General features: G+C 48.1%; 1 protein-coding gene across 1 annotated transcript in view; it reads right to left on the minus strand.

Annotated features, from left to right (window-relative positions):
* SCO1 (synthesis of cytochrome C oxidase 1) overlaps nt 1-20,687 on the minus strand; it is a 130,713-nt gene that overhangs the window by 99,875 nt on the left and 10,151 nt on the right. The window contains exon 3 of the mRNA XM_086930560.1: nt 84-174. Within this exon, the coding sequence (XP_086786686.1) occupies nt 84-174 (91 nt within the window). The remainder of the gene's footprint in view (nt 1-83; nt 175-20,687) is intronic.

A 20,687-nucleotide genomic window follows, 5' to 3' on the forward strand; every position in this document is an offset into this window, starting at 1 on the left:
AATTCCACAGGAATTTTAAAAAAAACAATGCGAGTGAATTTTAGAAAGTCAGACATTTGTAACAGTAAGATATTTGTACATACTTTCCTCTTTTTCCTTTTTCATGTATTTCATGCCAGCCATCAAAGCCCCTCCAAGAGCAACAGTCAGCGCCAAAGACTTCCAGGATACAGGCTACTAGGAAAAAGTAGGCAATAATGAAAGCTTAATTTCAACAAACATGTGTTGAGGAACGACTTTGTAGCACATTAATTCAAAGATAAAAGCCTACATATAAAGAGGTAACCAATTAATTCACTATAAATTCAAGTAAGACAATAGTTAGAAATAGGCATTAAAATACAAACAGGGCAATTTTATTTCGTTAATAGACACATGACCAAGGTAACACTCGCAAAGTTATTCAACTCTGACTTCTTTCTAGCAGGCCAAACCTCCTACCCAATCATTCTGTATGTGTTTTCTGGCTCCAAATTAAAATGGGCATTTGCTTTCCTATTTTATGTACTTTGTTTAAAAGGGAAAGACTAAGCCGATAAAGTGCAATGCATATAAAACAGCTTTAAGACTTGTGCAATAAATAGAGCAATAGTGGAATGACCAGAAAAGATATAACCCACTGGGCTCATGCATCTATTTTTTCACACTACATGAAACGCAAGCGGTATTTTGACAAGTTTATATATAGTTCATTTAAGCCCTCAACAAGAGAAGCTCATAACTTCTGAAAGCCAAGGGTCAGTATCTATGCCGATGTTACTGGCGCCATGGAGAAATATGAGGTGCCCAAATTTTGTGAAAACTTCTCATGTTTTACCTGGTGATTTTGGATGCTCAAAGCACCTGATATTTCCAGGGGAGAATGAGGAATTACACAGGGGATCGGAGCCAGAACTATTGATTTCCCAGTAGTTCCTCAGTACTGAAGTGATTCTCAGGGTTAACACTAGAATTCCCGGCATTATTGTACCCCTCGAGTTAAGAGGACTGTGGTATTGTTAACATCAGGGGTACAGAATTAACACCCCTACATCCACAGCCACCTCAAGCACACATAAGTAGAGTAAGTTACTAGAGTCCAGATGAAAGAGTGCATGGACTAGTGTGGCTTGCAAATAGGGTAATTCTGGGTAGCAGTATATCTTCAATAGTATTATGCACTAGACTAACCTCCAGGTAAATTCATAGTGTGGAAACAATTTTGCTGTTAGACCTTCTATCGAATATCAAACTCTGAAACATATTCAGGTGGTCCAGCTGACCCTCATCCTCAGCATTTGCATCATTGGCAGTGGGAACCAATCCTCACATCAGGGTGTTTGAGATGGATCATGGCACTAGAGATGATATGGCATGGTTTCAGCGGCTTTTGTAAAATACAGAGATAAACTCTGCTGGTGATATTAGGATGAATGTAGGTCCACATTTTGCCATTCTTGGCAACAAAGATCAGAATCATATCCACTGCTTAGAAAGACTTGTAAAGAGGCGTCAGATCTTCAGAAATTTAGCCACTCAATAGAATTTTCCAGATCCATTCCAGGCAATATCATATCATCATTGAAGCTTAATGTTGGCTTCCAAAGTCATACCTGAATCTGTACCATGGCAGCAAGGACGGGCAAGAAGGATAAAAACTCAATAGTAACATAGTTCATGTGTAGGTTCCATCACCCACTGCTATTCCACACCACAAAGCAAAGCATGCGTTGCTAAGGAAACAGTAGATCCATTCAACACCCTCTGCGCCTGTTGCTGCACTCGGGTCAGTGTACCCTGCTCTGCACACAACGTCTGTTGATGTTACATGAAAGGTTTAAACTACCAATTAATGCATCGACATGTCTCTTCACGAAGTCAGGTGATACTAAACAAGCCTTTTCCTATGACTGCAGATACCTGCAATGCCAAAGAAGTTAAGCAAGGTGTCACCAAAGTCAATGTAATTCCAAATTCATTTTTCTTCTCTCTTCTGCTCTGCAGAGCAGTTATTTCGATCTCCGACCCAACTGTGTTCAGAAATGTAAACAAGCATTTGCAATGCAATCAGTCTCGCCTTTGGGGCCTAATCCGTATTTAGCCATACAGTATATTCTCTGCAGCTGGGGGCTAGTAGCAGTTCTACCGGGATGCAGGGAAGCGAAACAGTGTGTCTCCAATCGAGAACTAGCTGTTTGCAAAATGCCATGTAATGTGCAAGCAAACGTTTTGCTTCACTGCAATAAAATAGGACGGGGTTTTGGTTGCTTAATGCTTAATGCATGCACTCTCCCTCTCCCTTATTTATTAACGTTTATAGCTGCTGTCAATCTGTTCTAACTTTGGCCTTCTCTTGGGAATGATACAATTATGTACAAAATACCGACATAGCCTTTACTGTAAACCTAATATTGCATCTTATTGACTGCTATTGAGGCACTGATTTATGTGTTCCAGGCTGAACAACCGGTGCTATTTTTCAATTTAATATTTTGTGCTAAAAGCGAGTAGCCGTAGGATACAAATTAGCCAATTAAGGGGATGGGAAAGAGGTTAAGTTTTGAAGTCAGAGAACAAGAAGAGGAAGACACGGAATGAAGCAAGAAGCAAGCAGCAAGCAAATGTAGGTGACAAAGTTAATAAACGGTAAGCAATTGGCAGGTTGTAAAGCCCACTATATGCTTTTGGGAAGCTCAGAAAAGGTCTTTTAAAAGCAAATGCTAAAGTGAAACCTTACAGAAACGCATAATGTAAAACGTTGAGCAGAAGCTGCTACAAACATTGATGCTCTGTAAGTTTAGTGCTATGTGCCTAGTAAGATGACAGGAAGAGAGCACCTTGAGAAAGATGTGGGGGATACTCTGGCCACAGATGGCTTGAGACCACCATGGTTTGAGCCAGGCAGGTCAAATGTTCAAGGCTGCAGAAAAAAAGTTAGTGACTGAGCTGATGAGACAGTAAGACGCCCTCATTGTGGCCAGTACTAGGGCTGAAGAGATGCAAACCCTCTTGAGGGAGTTCTCTACTCTTAGTTTTCTTATGCCAGATTTCCCTACTAGCCACAAACCTGATCACGCTGTGAGCCCTGGACCCTTAGGAATTACCACACTAGCGCTTAGAAGGATGAAGACAGAAATGGAGTTGGAGAAAATGACAGAAGAAAGGGTGTTTTAGAGAGAAAAGCTCACTCTAGAGGAATTTACATCAGTGAATGAACGGCAAGCCTGCGAGCCAATAAAGACCCTGAAAGAAACAATAAATAGAATGAGATTAATCAGAAATAAAAATAGAGATGTAGGCCTCAACTAACTCGTTATTTATCACTGATGATTAATGCTGATACCCCAAGGATCAAAATTCACATATCCAAGTACTTATCAAGCATATTCCACTGGTAACTATTGGAAGGTTTGACCTGCCGATATCCACCTGGGGAAATCTCCTGAAAACTGCAAATAAGTTGGCAGCACAGAAGGTTCATGAGAAGAAAAAAATAGCAAATTCTCAGAGACTGGAGAGTCAGGCAATGCAACATTTAGGACATTTAGCAATTAAATGAGGAGGAGAAATCTAGACACAGGCAGTGCATTAGAACAGAGAAGCAGTTGAGGAGAGAAGCAACAATTTGTTGGGTGAAAAGAACTGGCAGCCAATGAGGTGCAAGAAGCAGAGTTAGGGTACCAACTTTAGCTAAGGTCTTAGCGTGCGTGAGACACCCACCCTTTTATGCCGCCTGTAGGGAAGACACCATGGGAAGCTTATTGTATAGGGGTACAGGCATCAATAACCTTTTCAAGTGAAAGAAAATTGCTAGAACAGTATGCAGCCAAGAAATCCGCCCCCTGGTTAGTTATCCAAGAGTTAGCACAATAACCTGGTCAGTAATATGGGGGATCATCAGTTTGTTCAGCACCTTGCAAATTGGTACCTGCTTAGTTAGATGACCATCTGATTCTAGGTCAAGTATGAGAGCATTTCTTCTATATTCAGTGATTCAAGCATTGCTCTCTTGTCAAAATTCAAGCAGCAGTCCAGTCATCAATACTGAGCTCAACAGCCACAATCAGAAACGCAAGCATCAGTTTTATGCTTATGTTTGGCACATCTGCACCCCTGTCAGCATTAAGAGTGAGGGTACGCAATCAGAATTTCCATGATCAGAGCTCTGAGAATCAGCACCACAGTCAGAGAACTGAGCAATAGTACCATGGTCATAGATCTGAGCATCTGTACCTGGGTAAATAGGGCGACCTCCTCTTTCTGGGTCTTTACGGACACTGATGTATTTTCCTGGTCTTTTGCATGATAGCCCAATGTATTCTTGATTTTGTAGTTGTGTTTTTTTTCTATTGAACTGATTAGATGAACAAACATGAAATTAATGATTTGCCAGTGAAAGCTTTAGGACTGGATACAGTGTCTAATGATCTAGAGTGAGTTGGTCACCCTACTGATTAGTGACCTATGCATCAGTTCACCAGTCTCAAGACTGAGCAATTCCCTGTGTAAGGTGCAAGGACATCAGTCCCAATTTTCAGGTATTGGAGCACTAGTACTTTGGCAGGTAATGGGGCATCAATAACGTGGTTGAATTTCAGCTAGTTAAGAAATCTGAGCATCATTTCCCCTAGATGGTGATTCATTAAGCACCAGAACATCTAACACTTGTTAGTGATCTGGTCAGGAGTAATATAGTTAATATTTCCGCAGGACAGCATTACTATCCCAGGTCAGCTATTTCCGAGTTGGTTCCGTACTTAGGCACCCCTTACTGCATAGTTTGGGATCACATCAATGAGTGTTGGGGGATAAGATGCAGTCTTCTCCTATTACAAGTTCCACGAGGTGTGGGAGCACATCCCGCAAAACTAAATGAGTTTCCGAGTACATTCTGCTCCTACTGAAAACAGGAGGAAAATGTCAGTAGAAATGGGCCCGGATTCCAGAAAAACACGCAGAACTGGACCTAGTAAATATGCGTTCTGTATGTTTTGTCCAATTCCGGGCCTAGATGCTCATAATGACTAGTAATAGGGGTTGCGTTACAAAGAACAAATTTTTTTGTAAGTACGTGAATTAACATATATGAAATAGTTATTATACCTGGTTAAAGTTCTACTGAACTGTAGTAGAAGACGAAAGTCAGGAGGACGTTTCGAAGAAGCTTTATTTACAGGTAAGCTTCACCCACGACAAGCAGCAACCAGCCAGTGAGGATCCCGGGATACAGTTGACCCAATCAAACAGAATCCCCACTAACTGATCCCTACAGTCACAGTGCAACAGCACAGCACATTTCAAAAGATAATGAACAAGAATAAAGGACTGCCTCTCTCATCAGTGTCCTGGTTACTGATTTGTCACAGCACACGACCCCGGTACACAACATGCTAAAATGCCCTTGCGTCCGTGTCTGCTTGTCCTAATGTCTGTGTTTCAGTGTATGTAGGTGCAAAGCCCAAGTCAGTGCGAATAGTAAGAGCATGGAAGGTTACCAGATGATTCCTTGTTATTATCGACATTGTCATTTTAGCCATGGATTTTCCTTTTATAATTCTTTGTTTTCAAGTCAGTTAGCTGAGTAAATTAATTAAATCTCCAACTCTGAGGATTCATTAGTTCTTATAGGAAAGAAACGTGGTGGGTGTATTTTCCACTGCAGGCACACGCCGGGGAAAACCTAAGTATGGGTACTGTCGGTTTGAGTGTCAGTGACATGCATTAGAATGGATGTAAGGCATCCTCCACTGAGCTGCAACACAGGATACATGCTGTAGCAAACTACTAGGCAGTCATCTGGTGTGAGATGTAGGTCACCAGGGACGCAAGAGAGGTGTTGTCAGTGTGCCTGTGCGTAGATATGACAAGGAAATAAGGCAAGTTAGTGCAGTGTGTGCAATGTGCATCTATCTCGGTGGTAGCAGGTGGTGGTGATGGGGACCGTTGATGAAACACGAGAGGAGTGTAAGCTGGGCAGAACTCACCTGTCTTTTCCTGCTTCATGGCTGGCAGCACATGGCGGCAGTGACCTGAAACTCAAGAGTAGCAGAGTCTTGTGTAACAGGACAACAATGTTTTTACTCCTAGGAGCTGAAACACGTGGCCCCTTTTGGCTACCGTCACTTGGGAGGTTTCTCCTCAGCTTAAGTGGCAGCCATCTTGAAAGGGGAAATGAACCAGCAATCCGCCAGCGCCTTCAAAATTTAAATACCAAAATATTCTTGCTACGAACTGACTGAGCAAAATTGCAATCGTCATATGACGTTATATTCGCGGACGATACTACTAATTATATGTTTAGAAACTGTATTTAGTAAGCACATGAAAAAAATCTGACATATAAACGTAAATATATTTTAAAGATTCTGTATTCCAAGTTATTTTGAGGAAAACTAGCATTTTGATTTTTGCGCTTGCAGCAAACTGTGAAATCGACCATTATAATGTACATCATGGATTTACACTATCCACACATGCATCAATAGGCCTGTCTTCTTTCTATGTCGCTTGCGAAGCCCAAGATCCAGGTGGTCCATCCGGAGGTCTAGAAGCATCCAGCTGTCTCAGTGGAAATACAAGATACCGGCTGAATCTTCAAGCAGTGAGGATAAGCGATGCATCGATGGCCCAAAACAAGCATTTGCAATGCAATAGGACTAGCATTTATGCGAGACCTATTGCCTTGGAAGGGGGAGCGCGAGCGGGCAGGAGCACGACTGGAGTGCGCGGGAGAGGGGCGGGCCCCCAAGAAGTCATAGACTGCAGGAGGAGGAGGTGGGAAGGGAAGAAAGTAGTCTGTGTAGTAAAGGGGCCAATAGCCATGGAAGGATACAAATGACTGACATGGCTGTCATGGAGAGGGACTAATAAGTATAGAACCAATCGAAGACAACATTTATAACCTAAGCCAATGAAGAAGATGGGCGGAGAGTGGGCGGAGCTCCCATGAAGCATCCACACTATAGTGTATATTGCATGTCTCGAAGAGACAGCGGAAGCGTTGCCTAGGCGAGACCTAAAAAAAAAAAGAAATTCAGTGGTTTGTCCCACATTCATTGCAAAACAGCATAGATCAAATATGGTTAATTCTCATGCCTGATGTCCAGCCATAGGATTAAGTGGTGAAGTATTGCTATGCTTAAAATAGTTCTCCTCCACTGCTCCCTGGAACTATGTGCAGATAGCAATAACGTCAACTGAAATACTCCTCTTCCATCAAACGAACAACCTCTGCTACACAGCCCGGCTCCCCTTTCAGCTATCCCCTCCATGCTCTCAACCACCATCATGACCATGTCAATTTAGTATGCAATATTTGCCCTACTAACAGATGCATATTCAAATTTCTACACCCATTATAGGGATTCACTCTTTCCTCAGCTTTTGCTATGCTCATTTCTCAACAAATATGTGGAGCAACAGCAGGGTATTGGGGAGTAATGCCTTTCACATTAACTCTGTCGGTATTATTAAATTGAAACATGAGTTTGTCAGCCCCAGCATCTTGTTGATTTGCAGAAACAACTTGTCTACCTCCATCATTGTCAGGACAGTTGTGAGGAAAGGCTATTTTGGTCATGTGCTATGCAAATGAACAACACCTTCAGGCAGATCAAGATCTATGATTTTTTTTATTCTCACTCCATTTCCACCATGCTCTCTTCACCCTGCTTTCAGCTGTCCAAGATGCATTCTTTCCTTTAGTCCAAGTCACAGAATATATACATCATTCACATTATGTCAGGATTTATCATTACACTGTCTCGCACATGCCAAAGACTGGCGTCGGTCTCATTGTTATTTCACTTCTCTCCTCCTCCTTTCTTCCTTAGCTCTCTGAGCCCAATCTCTAGCAATTCATCCAAAGCCACCAATTTTGCATAACCAGCTTGCTACATCTTCAGCTAATAGCCCAGATAAAACTTTTTAACTTGCTGGAGACTTGTGGTTAGCATGGAAGGTGCAACATACAGATCGTTCATTCAGGTATTCAAAAACAGCATTTTTATCATATTTTAAGTTACTTAGAATTGCCATGAAAACAATGTTCAGAGCACTTTGCTCATGAAGAGTGCAAGGTCCTTCTCTGTAGCTTATGCCCCGGGTGACCTACACAATCTATCCACCACAAGAACAGCATACTCATTGCCTCAACTCTTCTGTAAAAGGTGGCCAATAGATTCAATCTGTATAGCATTTGAAGGCTCATCCCGTGTTACTTCACTCTAGAGGGCATCGCAGATCTTACTGTGTGTGGGACCAGTGATGCCACAGGCACGGTAAACAACAGTACATATGGTGCTAAATATCCTCCATTATTCCTGCCAACTTTGCCAGATGCTTTTAACACCGATATCAATTAATTACCCTCGTTTACTGAAATCACATCAGCCCAATGCGTAGATATTCCTTAGAACTACTCTAGGGTACCTAATAATGACTCAGCCACAAAGCCACCTTGCTCAAGAGTTCCCTCTGTGTGTTCTTCACAACAAAAGCAGTACTCCAACACCTTTTCTGTACATACTTTCTCCCTGCTTCCACCAGATGTGTCATGGAGGACCCATATACTAGGGTCATTTTGCTAACAAGTGTTCCCCTAGTCTGCATAGATCAGTAAATACATTGCATGCCTTTGCCACGCATTTTTTAGCAGGCATGTTTTTACTGCGAATATGCATTTACAACGCATGCCAATACCACGCATTGTTTTTAGATTTAGAAACAATGTATTTGTAGGGGAAGACCCCCTCCCAACTTACCTTAAATGCGTGGCATTGGCATGCGTTGTAAATGCATATTCATTGTAAAAGTATGTGTGCTATAAAATGCATGGTAAAGGCTGTTTCCACATAGATCGGGTCACGCTCCCACTGGAGTCCTGTCCTGCATCTCTGCTCCTGCTTCTAGAGCAGCCTTTAGAAAAGCCCTCATCTGCAGGGTCCTCAGCTAAGTTCCAGCAACTACTGTCACTCACTGAGGAAACTCCCCTTCTGCTGCTTACATTGTAGTCTTATTTGCTGCCCTTCTTCTGTAGACTGGGCCGTGTTTTTTGGTATGTGTGGTATTTGGGATTTGCTCTTTAGTGTTTTACTAAAATCTTCCTCTAGCTTTATTGTGAAATGTTGGACAGATACTGCGTGCTGGGTTCTTTGTGGACAGTTATCGCAAAGACTCATAGAATGATGGATGGGGCTTCCATGCGTGTAATAAGCTGAAGGGAGATTATACACAAAGGTAAACTTACCCATGAGTAAATCGACACATGAAGTATGCATGGGCCTATTTACGGGCAGAACACGAATGACAATTCCACACTTTTTTAAAGATGCTGGGATTTCCAGCAGATGCTGGCTTAAGTGCACGGATTTAGATTGCTTCTAAAATTCCAGCAAAAAGAGCATGCCTCAATGGGGGGGGGATACAAAGATGCTGAAGGTTTCCTGAACCTTGTTGTACTTAAAGGCTCAGACCTTCTGGCTTTATTTTCTACAATGCGTACATATCTGTGACTAACCCACCCTCAAAACCAGTTTTCTGGTCTTGTTTGTAAAATTATCTAGCCATAAAGGCTGGACAGCCACCCAGAAGGCTTGGGGTATACTTAGTCAAAAGTTAAATCGAGCATGAACTTTCTTGCAGATCATTCTGTATTTGGAGGTAGACAACTGGGAGAGGATGTGGTGCAGCGTCCAGAGATGCCGACTCGGGAGCTTGGAGCCGGTGTTCAATTCTCGGCATAGGCGCAACATCCTGTGATTTTGGGTAAATCACTTAATCTCCCCGGGCTCATGAACAGCACCTGGATGCCCTCACGGGTGATAAGCATAAATCTACAAACTTTAACTTTAAACTACAGCTTTTTCAGAAACACTACGGCCTACATATTCAACATGGTCATCCTTCAGTTTTAGGGCAGCTGCAAAGTGTACCGAATGAGATAAAAGCTAGTTCCAGAAGATGGAAAAATTAACAACGAGGCCCGAAGGTCACAGTGTGTTTTGAAAACCATGCATTAGAGCAGCTCTAGGAGTTTCCAATTGAAAACAGTAGATGGCAGATATATGTTTGCAGGAGAAGAGATGTGTAGTTTCTTTAACACTCGCCATGGTGATCAATGGTCACCCATGTATATCATGTACTTCTCATGACATCATAAAGGTCTGAAGACACATGGCCTATTACTCTGCTCAGGAACATATGCTATATGATATGGTTTTAGTGGTGGCATTGACTGTACAAAAACCATACAATGTCATTCCATGTCATCATCATTATATTTAATAATATATATATTTAATATATTATATTCTATTTTATTTATTAATATATGTTTATTTCATTTACTGAGTGCACTAAGCCAAAGGTGTCTTGGCCTTAATGCTGGTAAGAATTAATAAGCTAAGGTGCGTCAGATCAAGAAAATAAAAAGGGGTTCAGGACTTTCCTAAATTCCAGATGATTTCACATAACTTGCAAATAATTTGGCAGGGTATTCCAGTCAGTGGTGGACTAAAGTAAGAAGGCCTGGCTACCCAGACGGCCTTTAGGCAAGCAGGGAATACAAAGTCACGAAGAAGAGTGGTGGACCGGACATCCTTGACATGGTGTTCTCACAATGTTTTGCCTTCCATCTTCCTATTTTTGCTGACAATAGGACTTGCACACTTCACAACTGCAAACCAGTGCTAAGGTGCTTGGGCCCCCTCTCTAAAGCATGGCAACATTGGCTTCCACCCAATTGGCACATTTAATTTACTCATAAGTCCCTAGTAAAATGGTACTACCTGAACTCAGGACCTGTAAGTTAAATGCTGGTAGTGGCCCTGCAGCAGTGATTGTGCCACCCGCTTAAGTAGACCTTTTAAACATATCTTAAGCCTGCCAGTAGTGCCTGTGTGTGCAGTTTTGAACTGACCGTTCGACCTGGCAAAGTAAACGTTTTGCAAGGCCTAAACTTTCATTTTTATTACATATAATATTTAGGGTAGGCCCTAAACAGCCCACAGGGCAGGGTGCAATGTATTTAAAAAGGTGGGTATGTAATTTTAAGTTTTACATGTTGTGTTAGTGAAAAGCTCTTAACTTCGTTTTCCACTACTGCGAGGCCTGCCTCTCACATTGGATAACATTCGGTTACCGTATTACATTTAATACGTGATAACTTTCAATTGGGAGAAAGGGGCGATCTAGAGTTCGGTGTCTAAAAAAAATTAAACCCTCTTAAGTCGTAACTTGGATTTTAAGTAACAATTCTGAAAATGCCACTTTTAGAAAGTTAGAATTTTTTTTTGTCCCAACCATTTGGCGCCTGCAGCATGTATCCTGGGTCACATGACTAGGTGTAGCTGGCAGTTGGTGTTTGAGTGTTTCTCTCAGACAGTAAGACAAAGAGGGAATGGGTGTTGGCAAGATGGGCCATCTCGGATTTGATAGGGGGGGGGGCAGATCTGTCAACTACCACACTTGAACATCACATAGACTCTTCCGCAGCACACTCACAAAGGTTTGATACTAATTCTTTGTGCCCCTAGACAAGCTAGGGCAAGCAGGCAGGAAAAGGGTGTAAACCTACAGAACCTGATCCTACTTCAAAGCTGGCACCAGGTAGAAAGATTGAATCTTCACACCCAAATGTACAGTACGCCTCTGGAAGACTCCAGAAGGACTGCTACTCTACCGCTATGCTGCCTGAGTAAAAAGAACTGGACCTGCATCTTGACCCCAGGACCACCGGGTGCTCTGCCAGGCCAACTGTGGTCTTTGGGGCAGATCCTATGCAGCACAACACATCGCCCTGCAGCCCCGCATTAGAACTGCTGCTGTGCAACAAATCACTAATGCAGGAACCTGCATCGCAGCCTCTCGGAACTGCCTCTGTGTGACACATTCCTGATGCAGGACTTTATATTGCAAGCCATTGTCGACATTATCCTCGCCGACGCCGGACCTTGCATCAAAAGACTCGTCAATTGCTTCATTGGAACTGGTCCTGCGCGACTCATCCTCAATGCAGGACCTCACATTGCCGTCCGCAGCTCCTCGAAACCACAGTTGCATGATGCATCCTCAATGCAGGATCTCTCACCACTCACAACAAGGATTTAAGGTACTTTGTTAAGAAGGCCCAGCTTGATCCCTGCATACGGCCCACACTCCATCGCTGTCAGCCTAAAGTTGTACCCTGGTCAGGCGTAACCAGATAACCTAGGCGGCGTCCGGAGCGGTGAGGCGGCCTGACGACCTAGCGGCGCATTAAAGCCTTGTCGGAGGCTGGCGGCAGAGTCACTGCGGGCGGCCGAACGCCATATCAGGCCCCTGCTGTGGAGTTCGACAAGGATGCTTTGCGGGCCCCGGGGAGTCCGGCGCCGAGAGCAGGTGCCGAGCCCGGAGCTGAAGAGGTCGGCAGCCCGCCTACCTGAGGCCGGGGCGTTTGGGTCTACTTGGAGCTGGAGGTGCGACGTAATCCGTGAGTCCCTGAATGTGCTGCAGCTGCGGCTGCCGCTGACGGTCCCTGGTGAGGAGCAGTGGGGGATTGTTGGCAGCGGGATTAGCAGGGAAGACGAGGAAGCGGGCGCAGGTGGCACCGTAGGAGTGCCCTGACCTGCCCCGGTGGGGTGACACGGAAGAGTTTGGGGGGTCTGGAAACGCAGCCTGTTGAAGCCTAACACTTGCAGTGACGGAGCTGGCTCGGCCTCTTTGAGGCCTGACCTCGGCAGCGGGCAGCGGTGGGAGCAGCAGTGCCCGGTGGGCTGCGGAGAGGCGGACAGTGCTTAGCCGGTGCTGGGAGCCATAGGAGAGGTGTTGACCCAGAACCGCCCCCGGGCCTGGCAGACTGTACGGCAGGATTGCTCGTGGCGAGGACATTACGCTACAAGGCCAGTAGGTAAAGGAGGGTCCCTGATCTTTTCGGCGCATTTTGAAGGCCTTCTATCTAGCGCGCAGGCACTGACGGAGACGCTGCGTGGTACGCATGAGCAGAAGTGTGGGCAGTCGGCCTGGCGATCAATATCTGAGGCATCACAGCGGTCTCGAGTAGTGAGCAAGGCGACACAGGACTCACTCGGCCCTTTTTTCCCTTCCTGCCCTGGGCAGTGGCATCTGGCCTGGGAGGCCATTAGGATGACGACTAGACAGAGGAAGGACAAGCCTGGGAAAGAGGGGACGCCAAAAGGGGCTGCGCAGCTTGCATCCCCGGTGCCGGACAAACCCCCGCAGCGAGGTAAGAATGAGGAGCCCGCAACCAAGGCCTTTATGAAAGAGCTCTTTGCCGCCATTAAGGAAGACATCTCGGAGCTGCGCTCCCAACTGGCATCTGACCTGCGTGAGGTGTGGAGAGATGTAGACGGCGTAGGGAAGCGGGTCGCAACGTTGGAGGAGCATGATTTGGGGACGGCGGAGGACATCCATCGGCTTCAGCAGGACGTGATCCGTCAATCTGAGCAGAACCTGGACCTACAAGCTCACGCAGAGGACCTGGAAAATAGGTCTCGCCGTAACAACATTAGGATCTGGGCGGTGCCATGGAAAGGTGAGGGGGCAGACTTGCGAGAGTACGTAGAGGCCCTTTTCAGGCACATCCTTAACAAAGAAGACCCGCAGGGGATTCAGATGGACAGAGTACACCGAGTTGGTTTGCCGCGGGGCCCCAAAGCCTCTCCCCCTGATATATTGGTGTGCGTCCATGACTTTCAGTTGAAAGAGCGGATCCTCCGTAAGGCACGCAACTTGAATCTCCTTCAGTTTCGGGATCACCGTCCCTTGCTATTCCAGGATCTAGCGGCTTCTACTCTGCTGAAGCGCCGAGAATTCAAGCCAGTCACCAACCACCTACGGGAACAGAATGTGCCCTACTCCTGGGGGCATCCGTTCCGGCTCATCTTCAGATGGCAGAATAAATTGGTCCAGGTGCGGTCCTTGGAAATGGCCCTGGGCATTTTAGGCTTGGAGAGGTCCGATTCACCGGCGGGCGATGGCACTTCCTCTGGTAGATGACGACGACGCTTGGCGGACTAGCAGAGAGTGGGAGGGCCAGCATCTGCGAGGAAACCCGACTTGTCCAAAAGTCTGCAGGAACAAGGAGCGGCAGTGGCTTCTGTGGCGCTGGTGACTGACGCAGCGGCGGCGGATGGCGAAGAGGGCACGTGAGGTCCTGAGTGGGCTGATTGCAGGCGTCGGAGGGGGCTGCCCTTATGAGGTAACTCTTGTGATCTATGTCCTGGCCCGTGAGGGTGTCCTGTATCAGGAACTAGAAGAATATTGACTGGTGCCATCTCCCCTTGCCTCTGGGGTCTGTCTTGCGAACTGTCGTGTGTTGCTTTCTCTTTGTCCTATTTTGTTCCAGTTATGGGGGGGTTTGTTGCTGATTGTTGGAGGGGGGGAGGAGGGGAGGGGAGTGGGACTCTGCATCAGCTACAGGGGGTTGTTAGATGGGTCTACGGTCAAGAAGCACCCTCTCCGCTGTGGTGGGGAGGCTATGTGGGGGGTTTATTCTGAGTATTGTGTTTTTCTTTTGGGGGTGTTGGGGGGGTTGGGGGAGTGGGCTAGGGGGGTTGTGGTGGTAGCAGGGGTTTGCTCGAAGATCTGATTCCAGGGTACTCAAGAGTGGGGTGGGTCGATGAGGGGGAGTCCAGGGCAGAGAGGTCCAGCGAAGCGGTTTGGTCTTGGCGTGAGAGGGTGGTTGCATGCTACGCTCGGGTCCTGGCGGGGGATGGAGGTTGGGGGAGCCAGACACTCGATCACTCAACATGGAGGGCTGGGGCGGGCGGCCTTTGAGGAGCTGTATCGAAGGAACTCCCAATGTTGCCTCTAACCTTAGGGACGACGTTAAAGGGCTGAATTCTCCCCAGAAGCGCCAAAAGATCTGGAAATATATCACTGACCATCAACTAGATATAGTGGGCCTACAGGAGACCCACCTGGCCAAATCGGAGAACTCACGCCTTAAGCATCAACTGTTCCCACTAATATACAGATCCTCCGCCACCATGAAGCAGAGGGGGGTGGCCCTTATGTTCCGCTCGACCCTACAATTCCAACCTCTGGGTGTACAGAGTGACAGGGAGGGACGCTGGGTCATGGTTAGGGCCTCTTGCGGGGTAGGCTCTGCACCTTCCTTGTGCTGTTTGCACCTAACACTGGGCAAAATGTCTTTCTACATACCCTGCTGAGGAACGTCGTTGATTTAGGTGAGGGGCCGCTGATTGTCATGGGGGACTTCAATTTGGTGTGGCAGAAGGACCTAGATAGCACGCACTCACAGAGGTCGGATATGGGCACGTTCTCCCCCGACACGCAACAACAAATTTCTGACTTGGGCCTTTTTGATGCCTGGTGCTTCCTATACCCCCAATCCAGAGACTTCACCTTTTTCTCCCATGTCCACTGCTCCTATTCTCGAATTGACCACTTCTTCCTGAGCCAGTCCCTTAGGGGGGGGATCTCCGGGAGGCCAAAATCTTCCCACTATCGGTCTCTGATCATAGCCTGCTCACAGTGGGTCTCCAGTGGGGCGCGAGGAGTAAGGACAGTCCAAAGTGGTATTTCCCATCTTCCCTGGTCCGGGACAAACCCTCCTGTAACAAGTTGCGAGGACTTATAACTGAGTTTTTCGCACTCAATGACCCAGGGGACACCACGGTCTTCACCACTTGGGATGCCTTTTAGGCGTGTTTTTCGCGGGCATTGCATGGCACTGAATGCTGCTCTTAATCGGCAGCGCGGTCGGGAAAGAGACCAACTGGAGGAGGAACAATCCACATTAGAGAAGGCTTAGATTGGGATTACGGCCGCTAACGGCCGTCAGAGGTAAACTCCGGGCCCACTATAATAATAGGGTCGAATACACCCTGCTGAAACTACCGCGCCTCTCCTACTCCCAGGACAACAAAGTGGGGAGACACCTTTCCAGGCAGCTTCGGGACAAGAGGGAACGGGAGTAAGTTGGGGGAATTCAGAACACACGGGGGGAGTGACACACCAGGACGAGGCGAAGGCTGAGCTATTTAGGGCCTTTTACAAGACTCTTTATACAGGGGATAACCTTGATGTTAATGCTCAAAACTAATACCTACAGGGATTAGCACTGCCCCAGGTTTCAGCGGAATGGAATGAGGCGCTCTCTGCCCCCTTCACCAGGGACGACGTGCTGGCTGCCATTAAAGCTGTAAAGCCCCACAAGGCCCCGGGGGCAGATGGGTATACGGCCATTTTCTATAAAACTTTCGCCTCTGAAATCTGCCCATACCTAGTCCAGCTGTTTAACGGCATGGCGAAGAGGGCGAGACCTCTCGCACAATGGCAGAGGCACTAATATCTATCATTCCCAAACCCGGTAAGGACCCCAGTAAATGCGCCTCCTATAGGCAGATTGCCCTCTTAAATTTGGATGCGAAGCTTTACTCCTCTATCATCGCCCAGCGGCCCAACGACCTGATGCCGGCACTCATAGATACGAGTCAGGGTTCATCAAGGGGCGCCAGACCCATGATAACACACGGCGGGTGATACACTTAATTGAAAAAGCCAATAAGTTTAAAATCCCGGCGGTTCTGGTGGGCCTGGACGCCGAGAAGGCGTTTGACAGGGTGGACTGGGGATTCATTTTCCGCACGCTGGCCGCCTTCGGCTTCTCTTCTAAATTTTTAACAATGATTCGGGCAAACTACCTCTCCCCCCAATCCCGAGTGGCGGTGAATGGTTACATGCCTCCCTTCTTTGAGCAGTCTCGGGGCACTAGGCAGGGTTGTCCCCTGTCGCCGCTGCTTTTTGCCCTTAGCATAGAACCACTGGCAATAGCGGTGAGAGCAAACCTCGACATTCATGGACTGCCTTCACTGGGGGGTCTCATTAGATTACTCTCTTTGCAGACGATGTCATCCTCTCCCTCTCAGATCCGGCCCACTCTCTTCCTTATGTGCAAGCCGTACTGGAGCGCTTTGAAGTGGTGGCGGGGTTCAAAATTAATTACGACAAATCTTACGTCCTTAACCTCAAAATCACCCAGTCTGAAGTTCCCCATCTCAAGTCGCGAACACCTCTTCCATGGACTGATTCCTCTATTCAATACCTGGGGATACACTTGACCACCACGCTGGGGAAACTGTACTAACTTCCCTCCGCTCCTGGCTAAGATCCAGTCCGAACTGGCCCGATGGAAACCCATGTTCATTTCCTGGTTAGGGAGGATTCATGCGATTAAAATGACCCTTCTTCCCAAGCTTCTGTACCTATTCTAGTCCCTTCGTATAGACCTCGACAGGGAATTCTTCAGGCGAGTGAAGTCCATGATGCTGCGTTTCATCTGGCAGGGGGGCCGGGCGCGCTTCTCCTTCGCCATCCTACGCAGACCGAGGAAAGCGGGAGGCGTGGGGCTGCCTAATAATCACTTGTACTATAAAGCTGCACAACTCCGTATACTAGTAGAGTGGTCACAACAAGAATCAGAAAAACACTGGCTGCACATGGATAGGAGCGTTGCAGGGAGAACGATCTGGGACTTGGTGTGGAGGCCCAAGTGTGATAGAACCAAGAATGCCTATGTCAGTATCCCCACTAGCACCACCCTGAAGGTTTGGGACTCAGTCTCCAGAGATGAAACGTGGACCACCTTCCCCTCCCCCTTCACGCCCCTACATTTTAACCCCACCTTCCCCCCAGCGTTACTCGAGGGCCCCTTTGGGGCTTGGAAGGAGGGCAGTTGCTTAGCGCTCACACACCTATTTCACAACTTTGACCCACTCACCTTTGAAAGCTGTAGGAGGGATTACGGGGTTCTGGAGAATGAGCGATACCACCACGCTCAATTATTACACTGGGTGCTCTCCCCCCAGGTGAGGGAGGCGGCCACTCAGCCCCTTACGAGGTTCGAAGCCTTCTTGACCAAGACTTCCTCCATGAAGGGGTCATCACTTTCATCTATGGGTTACTACATACCACTGCAGTTTCCCCTAGGCCTCGGTATATGACTATGTGGGAGGGGATCCTTCAACAGGACATTTTAGACGCCGAGTGGACACACTTATGGTCAGACATTGCCAAGTTTAATCATTCAGTGGAGCTTAGGGAGGCACATATTAAGACCATGATGGACTGGTACCTACACCCCGCCAGGCTGAAATTGATCTTCCTGGACACTTCCGATAGATGTTGGAGGGGGTGTGGGCTCTTAGGGGACTTCCAGCACATTTGGTGGGACTGCCCCATTATCCGGCCGTTCTGGGAGGAAATTCTCGCCCAAATTAAAGAAATGTTGGGATACCCCATACCTACCTCGATGGCTTCCACTCTGTTGAGTCTTCGTGCTCCTTGTCTCGAACACCAGACCAGGGCGGACAAGAGGATCATGTGGCTCAGCATTGGAGCGGGCAAAATTACTCTGGTCGCAGCGTGGAAGAAGAAAGAGGCTCGGGCCACCTCTCTTTGGCATTCGAGGCTCTGGAAATTGTTGAGTATGGAGAGGATGGCACATATTTTTCTGGACGATTTTAAGAACTTTGAGTTTCGCTGGGGCCCGCTGGTCGCTTTCCTCTCCAAGGGCCTACCATCCGCCGTGTGTTCTCCTAGCGTTAGAGCTCTCCACTTGTTTCAACTCTGAATCTCTGCCGCTACACGTCCGGTAACCTGTCCTTAGCATGTTGCTAGTGGGGAGGAGGGAGGGGTAGGTAGAGGGAGGGGGAGGTAGAGGGAGGGGGAGGTAGAGGGAGGGGAGGGGGGGGGGGGGTTGTTCGAATTTTATGTTCGTTATGACGTCTCTCATATTGTTCACTTATATTAATGCATGCCAAGTCACATGCCTGTGGAAGGGTCTGTTAGCAGTGGAGTGGTGTGGCTCACTGGTTAGAGGCGGCAGACACGGAAGCAGAGAACGGCCCGGGATCAGGGTTCAATTCCCGACGCGGCAGGGTCGTGGACCAGGGTCAGCGCACTTGATAATTCTCGCCTCGGTGCCTACTCTAATCAGGGATCACACTCGGCAACTCTGGGCATTAGCTTGCCTTATCTCTACAACGGCCCCCCACATTCGCAGGGGATGCCTGGTTTCACCTTGGAGATACCCGGTAGGGACCATCTCACAGGGATAGCCAGGACAGGTTCCCCAGCGGTCTGCAGCGCCACGACGCCTCAGGGCAGCAGTGCGCTTTACAAGACACACACATACATTAGCACTACTGTAAGCTGATTGTGGTCAACTTTCCGGGAGGCTTAAGCGTTAGTACGCATTGTTTTGAGCTTGCACAACCGGGACTCTTAGCTAGCCGCTGCCTCCAATGCATGCCGAATGGTGGCTCACATGTTGGTCGGTCGGCACCTCCTAGGAAACCACGCTATATATAGGAAGCTTGATCACGGGGACCTGTCTCCAGCCCATCATTCTATCCTCTGGCTGCTGCTCTTGCTACCCCCTGCGTGGGATGATGTGCGGGATTGTCGCATGTTTCTTTTTTAGTGTTCTCACTATAATGTCAATAAAAATACCTTTGACAAAAAAAGACCAAAAACGATAAAATCCACAATACTATACTTAAAAGTTCACAGTTCAGAAAATATGTTGATTAAAAAGAGTTCCTTTTGTGGATAGCTCTGTCCGGGCTACCACGGCGTTGTGAACAACAAAATCCAACAGTTCTGGATGGTCGTGGGGTCGCAGGCCAGCTACGGTGTCGGGAAGACCTGCAAAACAGTACCTCTGAGAAATGCAGGGCAATGGGGCCCTTGAATTCTCTAGCGTTGCAGGTCGAGCTTCTCTCTAATGGAATCAGGAGCGCTGGCAGGCGATGGGTGCTGCGTGTGAAGGACAGCAGGCCGCCGCGCGGTGCCCCGAGGTCGCGGTGCGAGCAGTGGCTTGGTGGCGGCGTCAAATGGCATAGTCGGTGAGACCAGGGTCGCGGTGGGAGATGAAGGCGATGCTCACCACAGTGCTAGTAGGTCACGGTGCAAGCAGCGGCGGCGTCGTTGCTGAAGCGCTGTCCTCGGCTGACGAACTGGAGTTGATGGCGCCGGAAGGCCAAGGCTGCGGTGTGGGATGAAGGCGTTGCGTCGTGTGACTTACGAGTGGTGCCCTCAAACCACGGTGCAAGCAGCAGCATCGATTTCGGCAGGGGGTGGGGGCGTCAAGCAGGCCAAGGCTTCCTGGTGAAGCCAGGCGGTGAGGAGTGCGGCGCCCACAGGTAGCGGTGCGAGCAGCGGCTCAGTGGCGGCATCAACAGGCGTTGTCGGTGAGACCAGGGTGGCGGTGCGGCGGTGCTATCTGCGGTGCCAAAACTTCAGCGTGAAGCGAGGAGGTGCAGAGTGTGGTGCCCACATGTCGCGGTGCAAGCAGTGGCTAGGTGGCGGCATCAACAGGTGTTGTTGGTGAGACCAGGGTATCGGTGCGGCATTGCGGAAGTGCCCTCTGCGGTGCGAAAGCTTCGGCGTGAAGTGAGGCAGTGCGGAGTGCAGTGCCCAAGGCGTGGTGCAAGCAGCGGCTAGGTGGCGGCATCAACAGGCGTTGTAGGTGAGACCAGGGTATCGGGGAGGCGTTGCAGCAGTGCCCTCTGCGGTGCGAAAGCTTCGGCGTGAAGAGAGGCGGTGAGGGTCCGCCGGTGCCCTCTGCGGTGCCAAAGCTTTGGCTTGCAGCAAGGCGGTGCAGAGTGTGGTGCCCGCAGGTCGCGGTACAAGCAGTGGCTCGGTGTTGGCGTCATCGGTGAGACCAAGGTTGCGGTGCGGGT

Source organism: Lissotriton vulgaris, chromosome 7, assembly GCF_964263255.1.
Source record: "Lissotriton vulgaris chromosome 7, aLisVul1.2, whole genome shotgun sequence".
Taxonomy (NCBI): Eukaryota; Metazoa; Chordata; class Amphibia; order Caudata; family Salamandridae; genus Lissotriton; species Lissotriton vulgaris.